The sequence below is a fragment of the Oreochromis niloticus genome, linkage group LG23, assembly GCF_001858045.2.
Source record: "Oreochromis niloticus isolate F11D_XX linkage group LG23, O_niloticus_UMD_NMBU, whole genome shotgun sequence".
Classification (NCBI taxonomy): Eukaryota; Metazoa; Chordata; class Actinopteri; order Cichliformes; family Cichlidae; genus Oreochromis; species Oreochromis niloticus.
In genome coordinates this window covers 30,709,369-30,728,341 of record NC_031986.2, presented here as the reverse complement: position 1 = coordinate 30,728,341, position 18,973 = coordinate 30,709,369, and the positions used below count along the sequence as shown (strand labels likewise).

The following is an 18,973-nucleotide window of genomic DNA, read 5'->3' as shown; positions in this document are numbered from 1 at the left end:
GTTAACAGAAAACCATAAGAAGTCCCGTTTGCAGTTTACCACAAGCCATGTGGGGGACACAGCAAACATGTGGAAGAAGGTGCTCTGGTCAGATGAGACCAAAATGGAACTTTTTGGCCAAAATGCAAAACCCTATGTGTGGCGGAAAACTACCACTGCACATCACTCTGAACACACCATCCCCACTGTCAAATATGGTGGTGGCAGCATCATGCTCTGGGGGTGCTTCTCTTCAGCAGGGACAGGGAAGCTGGTCAGAGTTGATGGGAAGATGGATGGAGCCAAATACAGGGAAACCTTGGAAGAAAACCTCTTGGAGTCGGCAAAAGACTTGAGACTGGGGTGGAGGTTCACCTTCCAGCAGGACAACGACCCTAAACATAAAGCCAGGGCAACAATGGGATGGTTTAAAACAAAACATATCCATGTGTTAGAATGGCCCAGTCAAAGTCCAGATCTAAATCCAATCGAGAATCTGTGGCAAGATCTGAAAACTGCTGTTCAAATGCTGTCCATCTAATCTGACTGAGCTGGAGCTGTTTTGCAAAGAAGAACGGGCAAGAATTTCAGTCTCTAGATGTGCAAAGCTGGTAGAGACATACCCTAAAAGACTGGCAGCTGTAACTGCAGCAAAAGGTGGTTCTACAAAGTATTGACTCAGGGGGCTGAATAATTACGCACACCCCACTTTTCAGTTATTTATTTGTAAAAAATGTTTGGAATCATGTATGATTTTTGTTCCACTTCTCAAGTGTACACCACTTTGTATTGGTCTTTCACCTGGAATTCCAATAAAACTGACTCATGTTTGTGGCTGTAATGTGACAAAATGTGGAAAAGTTCAAGGGGGCCAAATACTTTTGCAAGCCACTGTAATTATGCACCAAAAGACAACTTCTGTTTTCAAAGACTGTAATTTTTGAATTCATACACCATCAGTGATTTGGAGTTATAGGTGGAGAATGGAGGCATCAGACTGAATTAAAACAAAAACAAACAAAAGAGGGATGGAGTTACAGCACATTTCTCAACTTTAATTTTTATGTGCAGTTCGTTTCATGGCCTGCACTTTTAATGAAATTTAAGTTTCGTTACTTCTATATCAGGATATATTTGGTTTTAACGCTCGCCCCATGCAAACCATGGATGTCATATTCATGCTTGTGAAACAGGTTGTTGGGTGTATGTCAGCCTTCTTGTAGAACTGCACTCACAATTCACAAATTACTATTAATTACTTGACTGTATTATATAGACTTGTTGTTTTTTGTGCATGATTGAGGCGGTCATGTAGACCAGATGAAATGAATGGGTTTAAATGGACACACCAAACAATCTTAAAAGCACTTTCTTCTAAGATATAATATTAAACAGACAGCTTAAGCCAATAATCATTCAGTGAAATAAACACTTGCAAGGGAAGTAACAAAATGTTTATTAGAAAATTAACACATACAGTACGGTGTGTTTACAGTTACCAGTTTTTCAGTCTCCACCACCAATAGTAACTTGAATTACTCTAACGGCAAGTGCAGAATTGAACAAAATCTAAAGACAAACTTCGATGGCAGGACCCAGGAACATTTATCAGTCATGTGGGAAGGTGAAGGTGTGTTGATGGGGTTGTTGAAGGCACAAATTCAGGCTGTAGTGTGAGTTGTCAATATGGGTCATTGAAAGGGTAGAAGGGATGTCCGGCATCCCTGGGAACGCGCTTTCCTTCCACCTGCAGTAACACATTTAGCTTTTTTTGTTTGCATTTTGCAAGTTCATGTGTTAATTCTTGACATCAACTGCTTTTTCCTATTCAACCAAAACTGTCTGAAAATACGTATCCAATCTAGTTTCCGCTATGGCTTAGCTGGTAAAAATCAACCACCTCCTTTGAATAAATTAATTTTTAAAATAAATGAGCCAACTTAATTCTTTAATGACTTTAGTATATTCAATAAAGAGATGGAACATTTAATATTCATCCAATCCAATGAACATTTTCCAAATTACAGGTTTCCAAATCACACATAAGAGCTCCATAATCCAATATAAACTAACTTCAACCCACCCCCAACTTCATAAGCATAGGACAGGTATAGTATTTTTATTATTTTCAGCTCGTATTTACAAGATTTACGCAAATGTTGTGCACAGTGTTGCATCTCTGTCTCTGCTCATCAATGCAGAGCTGATGTAGACAGTAAGAGCTACTTAGCGGTTATGTCCCAACATAAAGACTTATTAGAGTACTGATAAAGTCCACTTACTTCTATCATTGGTACGATGTAGCGCCAGCCTCTGGTCAGTGCTCCAATACTTTTCATTTCTTCTGCTTCAAGGGTAAAGTCAAACACCTGACAACAACAAAAACCCCTTTACATATAACACAACATACCTCACTGTAGCTGGACCACAAGATGTAACATTTATTTAAATCTCACTTCACCTGTATGTTTTCTTTGATGCGGGACTCGGTCACACTCTTAGGGATTGTTACGACTCCACGTTGTGTCTGCCACCTGGAAATACAGGATTTGTGCTGATGTGAAGCTGCTGGAGGATTTCGTCACCTTACCAGTGTGCATTTCTGCCCAGAGCATCAAGCACAAGTTTTATACAAGTAGTATACTGCTTTTTTAGCTTTAGTTTGCTGTTATAAAACTACAAATGTGAGTAAAGGTGCCATGCAGTACACAGTTTAGATGCATACTGAGCTACAGACTAACAAGCTGAATCTAGATGTGTTTTTGATGGCATCATTTGAAATCTAAAATTGGAAACCTTAAGAAACAAGGAATGTAAAAAGGTCAAAGATAAACAGAGACACAGTGTGATCTCTGCTAAAAAAAAAATGCAGAATACTTTCGGATATTCTGATCTATAAATTTACCTCAGGAGAATCTGAGCTGGAGACTTTTTATATTTCTCTGCAAGGGAAGAGATCACAGACTCCTCCAGCAGGATGGGTTCGTTCGGATGTTTCCAGGCTCGATCAGCAGACCCCAATGGACTGTAGGCCGTCACCACCAGGCCCCGATCCCGACAGTGGGCCAGCAGCTCTACCTGGGCCAGATAGGGGTGGCATTCTACCTGTCCAGCAAAAATGAAGCAATACCAGGGTCACCTCAGGCATTTTACAAACACCTTTTATTATCATCAACATCACAAACATCCTGTACCTGAAGGACAGTTGGTTTGACACTGGCGACCGACAGGATGTCATCAATCTGCCTGCTGTTGAAGTTGGACAAGCCAATGGCTCGGACAAGACCCTTTCCCACCAGCTTCTCCATGGCAGACCAGGTCAGCTTGTAGTCTGTGTCATCATATAGCAAAGTGCCATCCTCCTGTCTGGGGAAAGGAACGTCTCCTCGTCTAGGAGCAAGCCAAGAAGGTCTTAAAATACAGGCTTGTTTATCAGTTTGAGCATCAACTAACTTTTAAGAAATGTCATAATTTTTATATAACCATTTTTTTTTTATGAAGTAGTATAGTTCTTGTCAAAATCATTTTAAAATCTAACTATTAAGCTGTGAGCAGATTAACTTGGCATAAGATAAGATATACAACAATCCATCAGTTATCTTGATATAACCAAGGTGGTTTTGGGAACATAAGCTAACTGTCTCATTATTGGACCATGTGGAGGCTGAGCTCACTGAAAGGCGTAAGGCCAGTGGATGAGGTAGAGGTCCAGGTATTCAAGCTTCAAGTCCTTCAGGGTCTTCAGGAGGGCTGGCTCGACATCATCTGGATGGTGTTTGCTGTTCCACAGCTTGGATGTGATGAACACATCCTCTCTTCTTAGGGACTGGAGCACAGAGAACACGATTGATATTAATTCTTTGTTTTTTTTTGTTTTTAAAGACTGTAGTAGACCTGACTGGTCAGTAAAGTCGGACAGGTCTAGAATCAGTTGCCCTCAGGGACACAGTTTATGTGCGTTTTTACTGGAGCTTTGAACAGTTTAGTGAAGCAGTTTTACCTTTTCGGGTCCAAGCTTTTCCTGCAGGGCTTCTCCAATCTCAGCCTCATTGCCATAGATGGATGCACAGTCAATGTGGCGATACCCAGCTTCCAGTGCCCAAATAACTGCTTGTTTCACCTGTTAGAAATAAATATACAAAGTTTCAGTAAGTACCCATACACGTTCTTAATGTTTGTACCAAAAAATCTAAATTTAACATCCGAATCTGCTAAATTCTCAGACCAACACGTGAAAAATAAATGGACTGCAATTACCAGACATACAACAATACTATATTTGACTTTCATTCACACATGCTCAGACTAATAATGGTCAAAATAATGTTCACTGGATGCTTAGAACTTATCAAAAGATTTATTGTCCACTTGGGGGCAGTGAAGCATATTGATAGGAATTTATGGGCAAAATCAGTTTAAATGTAAGACAATCTAAATGTAATAAACTGTATTTTTTCCATTTCTAATATATTGAAATAATATATGGTGAAAATAATGTGTCTTCCCCTTGTTCCTGTCTACTCTTCACTACTAGCCTGTCAAATAAAGGCAAAAAATTCCCCCAAATAATATTTTTTTCAATAATAAATAAATAAAATAGACAAGTAAAAAAACATCCAAAAAGCTGAGAGAACTGCAGAGTTGAATTTGTAAAAAACAGAAAGCACTTCTCAGTTTACACATGCCAATTTAATTAAGGATACAAAAAAAGTGCAACTTTATTGTGCGACATTAAAGATGAAGGAAAGGGGAAAGGGATAAACGCAACGCCATTTTATTTTATTAGAAAGTCTCAAATGGCTTAAAAACCGGAGGACAGAAGTGCAGTTTCTACCTTTCCAGGCTCACTCTTCCATGTTCCCAGTCCAATGAGGGGCATCTTGCGCCCTGTGTTAAGAACTGCAAAGTCATTCATGCCTCTCAGAAGCACCTTAAAAAGAAAAGCAGAGTAAGAGCCAGTCAGTGAGATCTGCTCAACTCAGGTGGCTGCGAAAAAGTAGGAAGTGTACACCATTCAGTAGTTTTTTACTGCATAAACTGAAGACAAAGACAAGGATGCACACAAACACAGGTCTTAGGAGAAACTGACAGCAAAGTAAATATATGACCAGTGTAACAACAGTATGTCACAGTTTCACAGTATAGCATTATTATTGATATTCTCAGGTAGAATGACCAATTAATGCTTTGAAAACAGAGTTCAAACCATTAATGAGTCCAGCAGGTACAGCTGGACAAATAAGATTCTTGAGCCATATACTTTATATCCCAAACATCATAGTCAAACAAATGAATATAAATAACAGTTTCCATGCTGAAAAACTGGTATAGCAACTGTCCAACTAGTAAAAGGAGGATCCAATTAAACTCATATTGACTGACAAATGGATTGACAGACTGTGCAAAGCCTTTATAAGGGATATATCAATATCAAAATTTAGCTTCGATTAAACAAAAGATCACATGATGAGAATGCAGCCAGAACACTAGAATTAAGTTTGTATACAGGAGTAAAAATATCAGCTTATGAAAAACATTTCTGAATTGAAAGCTTGCACATCTTAAAGTATGAGAATTTCCAAAGTTGTTTTTGCACCAAAGGGAAAAAAAGAAAAGCTGAAAAGGAAGCATGAAAGGAAATGAAGGCTGCTGACTTGCATTTTCAACAGCTAGAGCAGGGGTAGGCAACTCCAGGCCTCGAGTGCCGGTGTCCTGCAGGTTTTAGATATCACCCTGAGTCAACACAGCTAAATCAAATGATTAGTTCATTACCAGGACTCTGGAGAACCTTGACACATGTTAATGAGGTCTTTTAGCAATTTGAATCAGCTGTATTGGATCAAGGACACATCTAAAACCTGCAGGACACCGGCACTCGAGGAGTTGCCTACCCCTGAGCTAGAGGGATGTGATCATTCCCCTCACTATATAGAAATTACAATACTTCAAATAAAAAGACCTGAAAGTAAGAAACTTGAGGATTTTTCTCAGAGTTGGATTTGAGATTCAACATACAAAGAAATTTCTCAAAGTGCACTCACACAAACATTAATTATACAAAGCCCATATATGCAAAATTGTTTCTCATCTAATTTTGAACATCATAGAAACACATCTAATCTAATAATACCTACCATAGATGTGTATCAGTCAGTAGGTAGTGCAAGCCCGGACGTGAATGAGCTCAGTGTGGCAGCGTGTAGAAGGAACTACGTTTCTGTTGATCCAAAACACCTGTACCCGCCCTCTCTGACTCGCACCGCCTAACACAAACACTATCTGCTTGTGCCACGTTCCTCTCAGACATCTTCCACTGATGACATAAATAGTAACTGCTTTCAGCTGCTTCCGTATTCACTAGATTTTTTATGTCTTATGCAATTTCAAAGGAATTTGTGTCTCCTTCTGGGTGCCCGTTAGGGATGTTTCACTTGTTAGGCAAATGTGTAAACTACTACACTATGAAGCCACAAAGTTAAAAAAAAAACAAAAACAAAAAAACTCCACATCAGTTCTGGTGCCTTTTGAGACTTTGAAGGCTTGATCACTAGATGGCAGAGGGTGGTGTAAACAATTTATAGTCAGAATCTACAAATCATCTGTGAACTTCTTGGTTATCATCTATCTACTGACATCAGTAGCTTTCACTAACATCAGGCCCACACACTTTGTGGTTCCCATGTCAATGTCAGCTTTTAAGCACCTGATGTCTTTCTTTGACAGACACGTGGCACTCTAAAAACTGAGCATTATTGATGGTAGAAGTATGACTCCAGAGGGAAGAATGGCAGTTTCTTTGTTTTGGCTGTTGAATGCATGCATGCAGTTTTATATCCAAATGACCACTGAAATGGCTCCAAAAAAGTGGTCACCTACAAGGTGCCTACAAGGTGCATGAGCGGAGAACAATGCGGCATAACCGTTTTTCTCCTTTTCCCCCCTTTTGTTAATCATCTTGTGGGACCTCATGGGGCTCGTCAGGTTGGGAACCTTAAACGTGCCTCCTTTGGCTGAAAGCTCAGTTCAAAACAATCTTCTTACTTGTTCAATGCCCTTGATTCATTTCTGCAACACCTTTAGTAAATGCATTACAATTAGAAAATGACTTTTATGGTTATAGAGGTATATTTTGCCCTGTTTCAGCAGGTCTGACAGCTCTTTTTTTCATGTCGTATGTTAAACTTGTTTTCCTTCTGCATTCTTTTTTAATTGCAGGAAAGGAAAGCTGTGTTAATTTGGTTTACAACTCGACTGACCAATCTGCAAAAACACCAATATTTTCCAGATCTTTCCAAAAATCCCTGAAAGTCAGCTGGTTTTCTGGAAAGTCACGCGCCCTGCCACACCTCAATACCACTGTCCTCGCGCTCACTGTCCTTCGACATCAAGGACAGTGGCCCTGCGACAGACTGGCAACCTGTCCAGGGTGTACCCCGCCTCTCGCCCTATGACAGCTGGGATAGGCTCCAGCGCCCCCCGCGACCCCGGAAAGGATAAGCGGAAGCGAATGGATGGATGGATGGATGTTAGCAAACAATGCTACACGTAGTAAAGAGGGGGCTACGGTTAGATAAAGTGTTGTGGTTGTGAAGTCATTCGGTGATTTCGCTTGTTGCTGAGATTGTCTTCAGGAAAAAAAAAAATGAATGTAACAGCTGCTCGTTAAAAACAGCAGCCGCCACACTTTCTGTTGAAATAACAGCCGGCTGCTGTTGTAGCTTCTATTGAAGCCAACTCTCACATTCTCTCGCGTTACTATCTTTAAAGTCAGTTTTTAGTAGAAGTCTGCACACACTCACCCTGCTGCCGAAACCGACACACAAACGACACAGCGTCTGCTTTAGGAGCTGACACTTCAGTGACTGCATGCTGTAAAATTATATGACGTGAATCCTCCTTCACGGCTCTGTGCTCACTTTGATTCGTCAACTTACTGTTTCAAGGTTTTAAAAGCTGCCGACTTCAGTCAACGACCTGTTCCGGTTGTCCTCCTGCAGCGTAGGACCACTGTGAGAGTGCTGTTTTCTGCTAAATGTTCAAAAACACCACCTCATCTTGTTGACGTTTTCCTTTTCCGGTATGATGATTCTTCCATTTCCGGGGAATCTAAAGGTAGTTCACAGAAAAATAATAATAATAACGTAAAAATGCACAAACTGTGTAACAGAACGGGAAAAGGTCTACTCTGAAATAAAGTAAAAACTATTGGATAACGAAATTATCTTAATTTAAGGGCTTTCAAATAGGTTACTAGCTTTAGTGGCTTACTTTGCAAATATATATCGGATATCAATCCGATATATTCTCTAGAGAACAAAAGAAGCGATATTCCATTCCACATTTACGTCGTTTTTATAAATAATAAATAAACAAATTAATAAAGTCCTTCAGACGTCCCCAAGTATATTATTGTGTAGTGGGATATTAACGAATATGTATGATATTTTATCAGTGATTTAAAAGAAAAACCCATATGGGTGCCCCAAAGGACAAAACTGCTGTGGGCTCTGTGTGGACACATCCACCTGGGACGCAGGTGGGTCAAATGTGGGTTTGCCCTGCTCATACAGCCCCACAGTTCACCTGATTTTCTTAGGCGTGATCAGGAGGGACAGGATTACACATGAGTACATTCGAGAGACAGTTGAGACTGAGCAATTTGGAGACAAAGTTAGAGAGTCATGTGCAGAGGAGGGGTAGGGATACAATGGACAGAGGATGTTAAATACTGAGCTGCCAGATAGGAGGAAAAGAAGACCTCAGAGGAGACCCGTGGAGGTATTTACACCGGACATACAGAGTGTTGGTGTGACAGAGGAGGATGTTAGGAATAGAGTGAAATAGAGGCAGATGTCCCCTGTAATGACTCCAAAAAACGGTTAAATATTAGTTGTTGTTTTTTTTTTTTTCAAACTACGTTTAGCTTATAGTTGAATTTTAGTTAACCAACATAAATTTGTTTAATAATCTGAAATAGTGTAAGTACACTCCCTCCCGGTAGGGGGCAGAGTGCTGAGAAACATGCACCAACAAGGAAGGAGGGCGGTAGAAACGGAAGTAAGATCAATATCAACAACCTGAGTTTACAACTCAAGTCGAACTTCGCAGCAGTAGCGGATAATATTTTCGAAGTTATTGTTATAACTTCTTACGCTTTAATATTGCCCGGTGCATTATGGGGGAAGCTTCAGCCCGTGCGCTGTGGCGGCGGTTTATCTCTGTGCTCAAACTCAATGGCTAGTTTGGAGATAAGTTAGCTCACTTTCTGTCAGCTGACTGGCTTGAACTCACTTTGGCCGTCTCGGGCAGCAAACTGTCGTCTGATATGCTCGGATATTGCTTTCGGGTTAGTTTGAACACTGACGTAGGCTTAGTCAGAGAGTGTGCTCGCTGCTGTTGACGCGTCCCGGTACAGTCGTCTTTGCAATGATCCTGCAGCTGCTGCCACCAGTCATCTAGCTGGCTCCTCTTCTCCTGTCCCCCCTCCCTTAATGGCTCACTGCGGCTCCTCCGAGCCCAGCGCAAAGGTTCAGGCCCCGCACCCGGACAGCATCCTGCCCCCACAGGGCGGCGTAGACCAGAGCATGAAGCCGGTGCTGTTTGAGATCTTCGGCGAGCTTTGGACTGTCCAGTCGCGTCTCGGCCAGGGAGTCTCGGCCTCGGTGTACCGGGTCAGCTCGGGCAGAGCCACTGCAGCTGTGAAGGAGTTTCAAGCCGACACTCAGGGAGGAGATTACGGGTATCACAAGGAGAGGTCCGTGCTGGAAGACATCCAGGGACATAAAAACATCGGTAAAAGCCTTATTTCACTTGTGTAAAACGTTTGCTCTCATGTGGACCATTAAAACAGTTGCATAACAAACTACTTTTCTTTTCCTGTATAGAAGCGCAACCTACCTAATCATTCGTTTACAAAGCAGACGAAGAACAACCTCACATATCTGAAAAACTGCCATTTCAACAGTACATGTGTATAAGAGACCAGAGTGGATCTACAACTGCGGAAAAGCTTAATATGTAGCGTTTTTGTAACCAATAAATGTCAAATTTATTAGAAAATCACTGCCTATTTTTGCAGTATTTGCTTAGAAAACCCAGTCATCTGATTTGTCCCCACCCTAGTTTGTTTATTTTCTTTATAATAACTCATGAACTCTTATCTAGTAACATGCCAATCTTCAACACCCTCATCCGGCCTTAAGTAGTTCTTAAAAGTTATTGTGAAAGCTTAACTTCAGTGGATTGTAATAATCCATTTATGTCATAAGGATCATGTCTGTACAGATCAGCAAGATGGTCTTATACTGGTATGTCTTTCTGCTGGCATTGCACTGTTATTGACTGTTTTTTGTTGAAAACCTCAATGAAGTTCTAAGTATTATCATTCTCACCATGTGTGTAACGATGCATTCTTTTCCCCTGTTTGTTTCTCAGTCACACTGTATGGAGTGTTTACCAACCACAGCTCTATGAGTGTCACCACACGCTGTCTTTTGCTGGAGCTCCTGGATGTCAGCGTGTCTGAGCTGCTGGTGAGACGCAACAGTAGCACCCAAGGTGTAAGGTAAGTGAGGTGATATCACTATTGTGTGGAGTAGTGATTTAAAAAAACAATAGCTCGTAGCCAGTATGGATGAAACTGTGGATAGATAGAATGCTGATTGGTTGAAAACTGAACTGGAATAGATTAGAGTTAACAAAGTGAAAGAAGTGGGGAAAAATAGTCAAAGGTTAAAATAGCAGCCTGAGAACCTCATGCAGTAGCTGCATGTTTGAATTTTATTTCATTACAAAGAAGTTCTTTGTATGGTATGACTTCTGTCTTCTCAGTCTTCTCAGGGGGGAGCAAACAGGAATAGTTGTTCCACATATTTATATTTTGACAGTAACCCCTGGTGACAGCTATCACATGTAGACAGGTGTCTGCATAGCTCTACGTAGTCTACGTAGGACTGAGGCACAACCAAGCCAATCCCATTACTCTGTCTATGGCAGAGTAATGGGATCCTTACCATGTTTCATTTGCATTTTTCCCCCATCCTGACACTGTCAGTAGTCTCTGCAAATGACAAAATTTTATGATTTTGATTTGTATATGTCTACTTTTCAACTTAAACTGTGAAAAGTTGGTGGCATTTCTCATGGCAGTAGTTTCTATATTTACACTACAGACTTTTGCAACATTATGCGTTAAGTCTTTTATTGCCTTCTAAATACATTGGACAGTAACATAGTTTTCTTTTTCTAAAACATGAAGAGAAGGCTTCATGTTTTGCCATACTGATGTACTGTTGCAAAACCTCATTCAAGCAGCACATAATGCCATCTGCTGGTCAAACAAATATGCTGCATGTATTGTGGCTGTACTACAACATAAAGTGACGTATTGTGGGATAGTTTGACAGCACTATTTATCAGTTGTTGGGAGTGAAGATTGTTCAGTGTTGCTTTTTTTTTCCAGATGTAATACAGGATTTTTAACAATGTAAACAGCATCTGGACCAGTGATCATGTTATATAATAAATAATGTTAGATTTTGTTATTGCTAAGAGGATGTGAGCTACCTGTGTAACATCCTAGTTCAACATTTGTGTTTAGAGCCCAGCAGGGCCACTCCATGTGGCTTGTCCAGCACTGTGCCAGAGACATCCTCGAGGCTCTCGCCTTCCTTCACAGAGAAGGCTACGTCCACGCAGACCTCAAACCACGCAACATCCTCTGGAGCGCTGATGACGAGTCCTTCAAGCTCATCGACTTTGGCCTCAGCTTCAAACAGGGAAACCAGGTGGGTTTTTGTTATTATTCTCAATATTTTAACCTCAACAATTTATTCCCTAACATTAAAAAAACATGATGCAATGACTGAAGTTAAAGATGTGTCTTTTTACAGAAGATTTTCTTTAACTTTAAATATTGTTCAAGAGATTTTAAAAAATCCAGAAAAAGGTGGATGTGGTGGAAGATACAGGTTCATTCAATAGTGAGTTTGGCACTGATTAGGTGGGTTTTGACCAGTTTGTGATGGCCGCTAGTCTGTGGTTTCCTGCTGTTGTTGCAGGATGTCTGCAGGTGCAGATGAGACTAAAGAGAGGCCTAGGTGTTAGCAGACATGGATACCTCAGGAGACTTTGCGTGACAGACTTAGGGCAGGCAAAAGAAAGCTGACAGCCAGTAGCAGGCTGCTGAAAGCAGATTATGAGAGAGCCTGAGCAATTTGGAGATAAAGCAACTGTTGTTATTCCAAGCTTCACCTTATGGAGGCATTGAGAGTTTTTCCTCTTATTGACAGAACTTCTTAACACAAGGCTCTCTGTTTGTCTTCTTGGTTGGAGCTGAACCAACTAGCAATTGAGTTTAAGCTTTTATGAATCAGTCTGTATCAAATGCGTTTAGAGCACACCATTTGAAAAGAAATAAATGCACTTAATAGAGATGACTAGAAAAAATGTTTTGTGCTCATTTTGTTTTTATGTTAACTAAAGATAAAATCATTATTAAAATATGAGTAAATCCTAATGATCTAGTGTGTATTTAGATCTGAATGTTAATAAAAGAGGAGCAGGGATAGCTCTGTTTGTGAAATTACGACATCCTTATCTTGCAGGATGTCAAGTACATCCAGACAGACGGGTACCGCGCACCGGAGGCTGAGCTTCAGAACAGCCTGGCTCAGGCAGGGGTGGAAATGGGAGACTCGGGCTGCACGGCCGCCGTCGACCTGTGGAGCCTGGGCATCATCCTGCTGGAGATGTTCTCAGGAATCAAACTCAAAGACACCGTCCGCTCACAAGAGTGGAAGGTATGGCAAAGCTCTCCAAGTTTTAAGCAAAGAAAAATCTAACACTGACCTTTGGTGCAATAGAAAGACATGAGCTTACACAGTATGGTTTTCTGCCCTGTAGGATAACAGCGCTGCCATTGTAGACCATGTCTTTGCCAACAACAGCCTGGCGTGCCCTGCCATCCCCGTCTATCACCTCAGAGACCTTATCAAAAGGTAAAGAATCATCCACTAAACAGTGAAGTCTTATCACAATGGCTCCGGTTGTTGACTCATGTTACTTTGTGTCTGCAGCATGCTTGTCACCGATCCAAAACAAAGATGCACAGCTGAAACTGCCCTGCTGAGCCCATTCTTCAGTATTCCCTTTGGTAAGTGTCAATATTTGAGACATTCACCAAGATAAACACAACTCTCTGGTGTGTTATACTTAGAGGTGTGTGTGTGTGTGTGTGTGTGTGTGTGTGTGTGTGTGTGTGTGTGTGTGTGTGTGTGTGTGTGTGTAACAGCACCTCACATTGAAGACCTGGTTCTGCTGCCTTCTCCTGTTCTGCGTCTGCTCAACCTAATCGATGACAGCCACCTGCACAATGAGGATGAATACGAAGGTACAACAGCATGTTTTTTTCTTTTTCTTTCTATATTTTTGTGTTGCTTCTATCCTTCACTGATTTCTCAAAGCTTTATTATTCCATCATTGCCTCAGTTAAGTAAAAATGTCGGATTGTCATTCCCAGATATCCTGGAGGACATGAAAGAGGAGTGCCAGAAGTACGGATCCGTGGTTTCTCTGCTCATCCCCAAGGAGAATCCAGGGAAAGGACAGGTGAGTCTTTTTGTCCTTCTAAAGGTGCTTTTTAAACTTTCCTTCTAAACAAATACAGCTTTTTCACACCTTTCAAATGAATTTAAATCTGAGAGGGTTTTAATCTTCCATCATTTCACAGTTGCTGTATTTTATTAAGAGAAGCCTTGAAAGAAAACATTACAATTCACACTTCCTTTGCTGCTGCAGGTTTATGTTAAAACACGACCGATCTTTTGTTTATTTTCAGACTTTTCATCTCACTGTATATAAATGTATATCTATAAATCCAGTTCAGAAGATGGATTAATAATGCAGTCATTACAGCAGAAAATGATGACAAATTTATTTTAAATTTATTAACCTTTATTTTAGCATGAAGTCCCATTAAATCAGATGTTTTATAAAGGAAAATTGTTTGCAGCTCATTATCTAAATGAGTTGAAAGCATGTATTTAGCATAGTTGTAAAATACAAACAAATGCACCCACTAAATCTTCATTTCCCTTCTGTCCACAGGTGTTTGTGGAGTATGCCAACTCCAGCGACTGCAAAGAGGCTCAGAGGCTGCTGACAGGCCGCACCTTCGATGGAAAGTTTGTTGTGGCTACCTTCTACCCTCTGAGCGCCTATAAAAGAGGTTACCTCTATCAGACTGTCCAGTGAACTTTTAAATCCTCAATTTACACCTCAGCATAGTTTGCATGTTAAAAACACAACTGCAAAGGTCACCACAAGGGAGAAGTCACCTCCCCATAAACATACCTGCAGTAATGAGTAGCTGCCCTGCAGTTTAAGCTCTTTCAGATATGAGTGAGTGTAGTTCTGCATGCAGTTTTCTACAGCAAATCTGTGTTTCATGCAGAGTGCAAACTGAGCTGTGGTGAGCCTCCGCCTTCAGTCTGTGTGCTCTTTTTATCCATCCAGTGCTTTAATATATACTAGATCTGTCTCATTTAATATCTGTTAGCCAGAGGCTTGCGTTCTGGGGACCGCAGTGCCTGTTCGAGCTTCCGTATCACTTTCATTCACTCATAAAACCTCCCATCAGAGTTGCAAGATGAAAAATCACAGCTCTGCACTGCATTTAAAAACTTCTAAAGGACATCTCACTTGATAAATATATAAAGAGAGACTTTATTTCATCAGCTTTATACTGAATGCTGCTAAAAACATGTAGCAGATGTTAAGTAGTAATTTAAAGGGAGTTTTATGCATCAAACTCAAAACTAATGACAAAAACACCCTGAAAATCACACCCCTTCAAAGTGAAAATTTACTGTGGTGAAAGCATTCTATTAATATTGCCTATTTATATATCTTTTTAGGTTAAACGTTTTAGAGGAAATGACTTGGTACCAGGGGAATATCCAGGTGTCTTCTGCCTGTTTTCAAGGAGATATTGTTTGACTAATGCTTCCACTAGCTGGTAGTTTTCACGCACTAACTCACTGCCATTATCTGAGCAAGCCGAGGGGTCTCTGCACCCTATCCTGTAGCCTTATGCGTCGTAGCCTTTCATTTAAAGCCAATGTGCTCTATTATCTATTTTGATTATTTTCATTGTGTGTGAAACCCTTCAGAAAAACATGCAGTAAGCATAGTTGTTTTTTTTCACTGCAACACACAAGCAAGAAAATTAAGAGATAAAACTGAAGAACTAGTAGGTAAATAAGTCTGTGAACAAAAAATGGTTCCAGCAGAGGTGAAAATGTCTTCTAACTTCCTCTGACTTGAGCCAGTGATGTGTTCCGTTTACCTCGTAGTTTTGTAGTCCGGAGCCAAAGCATCAACCAGATATTGGATGCAGATGTGTGCAGTGGGACATTGGAGAATACCCTGAACAAGTGGTGTAAAGCCACTACCTGGAGGATATTTGTAGCCTCTTTCTTTATGACTTTTTTTTTAAGACAATCTTGAGTTGGTACAGTCCGTGTTGCTGTCATCACTGTTTTTAAATCTTGCACATTGTGGCTTTAAAGGCTGTGCAGTGCTGTTGCAAGGTGAAGGCTACTGTACTAACTAGATAAAGTTTAATATATGACAAGCTTCCAGTGTGCTGGTGCATGATCCAGGTGATTGATTGTACACTGCCAGCCCAGTGTTGTAGCATCATCATCCTGTGGTAGCACTTTTCATACTTCTGCCAGTTTCTTGAAATGCTGCTTTTTGCATGATGAGGAAAAAAAAGAAATCAAAACAAAACATGTAGCCTTGAGATAAAGATTTCCTGGAGCCAACAAAGTTAATATTTTGCATCTTTGAGCAGCAGGTTTTGGTGTTTTTGCAGTGGAATGTGTTTTTTGTTTTCTTGGTTTTATTCTTTTCCATTAGTGGGTTTATAGTAAACACCAAGACCGCTCTGAAAGTCTTTTGAAACATCAGACAATTTCTACACAAGTGCCCTATGACATTCACAGGCTAGCTAACTAACCAAAATGCTGCAATGACAGCTGATTGTGCTACAGCTGCATGTGCTTATAGCTGAAGCCTTTGCTGATGCCTTATGAAATAACCTCCGTCCAGCAGTTTTAGTGTCCACACAAATTAAAGTGCACTGTTACCAACAATAACCTGGAACAAATCATTTTTCTCTATTCCTTCATTAGTTGCTCACTGCTAATTTTTCTTCTTAAAGCCCGACTAAGTAGCTATTAATCAAAAGCTCTAAGCTACATTTGACAATGCAGGTGTTAGCTGCGGTAAACACTAATGCTAATAATGCAAGATTCTAGAAGTGAAATTCCCGTTATATTCTTCATGTTGATTTTGATCGTGAGCTGTAATTTTGTAACCATCCAAAGCAGACTGGCTACAGGCGACAACATTATGAAGCAGCGCTGTGTGCTCCTGTAGAAAGCAGATAGCAACCTTGTTTTAACAAAAAAAAGAAAGCATTTTATTCATAGTAGAGTAAAATGGAAAAGAACTACTTCACCCACAATCATGACCTAAATCCTCAAATTCTGACTTGAATCCTTCTTGAAATGGAAAAGCCGCAATCAGTGATTCCAGGCAGGAACAAAGCCCTTTACTATATTGAGAACTTGTACTTTACTACATACGCAAACACCAACTACAAAATATATTGACAACTATTATTTTACAACACTATGATGGGGAACGAACAAGATTAAATTCAAGAAGGCTGAAAGTTGTTTCCTCTGGAATCTGGGGTGTGCAGTGCATTGTGGGATGTGTAGTTCCTTCTCTGTTAAAAGTAACTTTCTGAACAACAACATGTAAAGTCCTTTGAGTGCTTAGAGTAGAAAAGCGCTATATGCGAACCAGTCCACATCAATGGAGAAAATGAATGGGATATTCACTTCTAGAACCGGAGCTCTTAGAAACATGGGTGGTTACTGTTGGGCTAGCAACAGCTAGCAACAAAACAGCTTTGATTATATTAAACTGAACAAAAGTTTTTTGTTTTGTTTTTTTGCTCAAAGTTACCCTTACAGTTGACCTGTTATGTTTTTCCTTGTTTTCTGCCGCTGAGGGCAGATTTCCATAATATATCTTGTGTTTTGTAAAGGTTTGCTAGTCAGAAGAAATTTGGCTCAAAGGGAGAGGAAACGATTTGTTTCAGACAGGGTGGACTGAAGAGTAAGGCTCAGAATGTGGTAAAAGGAGTTATTGTGAACAGTGCAACATGCAAAGTCACTGTATTGGAGTCCAGTAATAATGATATTGAGCTGGCGTAATAAGTCTTCTTTAAAGTCTGGTGTGTGAAAAGCAGCAGCTGAGTATGCTGCTGAAACATAAAAACGTGATAGAAACCAGATGGTGACGTCGATGAGGAGAATAAGTTTATGCATTAATACTCTTTTTTTTTTTTTTTTTTTTTTTTTAAATATAATCCGATTTCATTTGGATTATACTTAAAATATAAACTGAAAGAGAAACAGCAGTGTTATCCTTGGAAAGGTCTAAAGATGTATTTTTCTACAAACTTTATGTGTTTTTGCCTGAAATGTGAATTCCAAAGTTGAGAGCATCTCTGTTGAGTTGAGAGCTGAGAGCATCGCTGAACCAAAATCTTGAGTTTTAAAACTTGAGTCTTTTCAAACACTTTATGGTAAAGCAGGTTGTAGATCTGTGGCATGTAAGCACATTATGTAACTGTAAAACAGGGCTAAATAAAAAAACACCCCACATCTATTCACCCAGTCAGATTGATTAATTGGCTTACAAAGTGTTACAAGGAGAGATTGAATATTGTGAAGTGAATTCCTTGTTTGTGTGGAAAATGGTAAGCTATTCTCCACCTAAAATGGGCTGTAAGGGTGGTTTCACTACTCATGAATACCGACTGGGGCCATCCACAGTTTCTTTTGGACTGCCAGCCACAGCACACAATAAACCAGAGAAGCACAGAGACGAAGTTCAAGATGTTCGACTGAAAAAGAACAAAATAAAACCGGCTGTTATATCGAGCGACTGCTTAACATGAATCCACACTGTCGTCGTTAAAGCACTGCAACATGGTTAGTTTCATATGTTTTTGTCGTATATAATCAGTTGAGTTGAGTTGTGGTTTTTACTGTTAGTAGTTTGTAGTGAAAAGGGCAAAGCAGGTCTGTCTGTGGCTGCACCTTAAAAATGATAATGTGACCAGCTGGCTTTTATAAACGGATAGAAATACTTGTTGATTTTATGAAGCGTTTGTTACCTGAATGTCTGAGTCCAGTGCTGCTCTTTATTTCACTGGAAGCATGAATAGTCTATAAAAAGAAAATGCTTCCACAGAGCTGTGAGAGAGAGAGAGACGTGGGGGGAGTCCTTTAGCAGTTTTTAATGTTTGAGTGGAATATTTATTCAGGTTGCAGTTTTTTTTTTATGTGTTTGCTGATGGTGGTGTGAGCTCTATGATATGCAGAAACAATGTTTTTTGAGTTTGTTTATGATTTTCTTTAGGTAAACTTGCAGTGTGGAGCTTTGTCTCCCAAGTCTGGTAGTGGAAGTCATTTCATCAACACTGTTAATGCATGCTGACCATGATTGTTTTTAGACACATCATCAGAAACTCTTCTTGGAAGTTTCCTAGGTTTTTTCCACTTTCCTCTACTCTGTCTGCATTACTGTGGTTGCTTAACTCTTCAGTTGTGGCAAACCAGTTATTGCTGGGTAGACATAAAACACGTTGCTACCAGTGCATCAAGTTTAAAACTCCCGTACTCTATGAGCAATCATAAGCTTAATAAGCATTGTGTTTAGTAAGACCTTGAATGTGTGCCACAGTCCAGCTTGAAATTTTGAGATTGGGTAAAGTTTATTTAGATTTTTGTTTTTTAATATATTAGTTTAAAATACATTTTTCTTTGCTCAAGGCAAAAAAGACGCTCAGCGCGGCCTCATGCTGCTGGCACTCGCAGCAACTCGAGCAACTGAAAACGTACGCTGGCCT

General features: G+C 40.2%; 2 protein-coding genes across 4 annotated transcripts; one reads left to right on the top strand and one right to left on the bottom strand.

Moving 5' to 3' along the window:
• Positions 1-1,411: 1,411 nt before the first annotated feature.
• On the bottom strand, positions 1,412-8,067 carry akr1a1b (aldo-keto reductase family 1, member A1b (aldehyde reductase)). 3 transcript variants are annotated; one of them, XM_003444295.4, is made up of 9 exons: positions 7,914-8,067; positions 4,814-4,909; positions 3,980-4,099; positions 3,654-3,805; positions 3,174-3,369; positions 2,885-3,084; positions 2,441-2,513; positions 2,262-2,348; positions 1,412-1,726 (listed from the first exon to the last, which is right to left on the bottom strand). In XM_003444295.4, the coding sequence occupies exons 2-9, from the start codon at positions 4,892-4,894 to the stop codon at positions 1,661-1,663; spliced, it is 975 nt and encodes a 324-aa protein (XP_003444343.1). In that variant the 5' UTR covers positions 4,895-4,909; positions 7,914-8,067; the 3' UTR covers positions 1,412-1,660. The 3 variants fall into 3 exon arrangements, with proteins under 3 accessions (XP_003444343.1, XP_005451186.1, XP_005451187.1); XM_005451129.4 differs by lacking the exon at positions 7,914-8,067 and adding an exon at positions 7,779-7,901; XM_005451130.3 differs by lacking the exon at positions 7,914-8,067 and adding an exon at positions 6,114-6,291.
• A 295-nt stretch (positions 8,068-8,362) lies between these two features.
• uhmk1 (U2AF homology motif (UHM) kinase 1) lies at positions 8,363-17,100 on the top strand. The gene is made up of 9 exons (XM_005451131.4): positions 8,363-9,771; positions 10,414-10,543; positions 11,579-11,765; positions 12,585-12,779; positions 12,883-12,977; positions 13,056-13,132; positions 13,271-13,369; positions 13,499-13,587; positions 14,086-17,100. The coding sequence occupies exons 1-9, from the start codon at positions 9,471-9,473 to the stop codon at positions 14,230-14,232; spliced, it is 1,320 nt and encodes a 439-aa protein (XP_005451188.1). The 5' UTR covers positions 8,363-9,470; the 3' UTR covers positions 14,233-17,100.
• Positions 17,101-18,973: the final 1,873 nt, after the last annotated feature.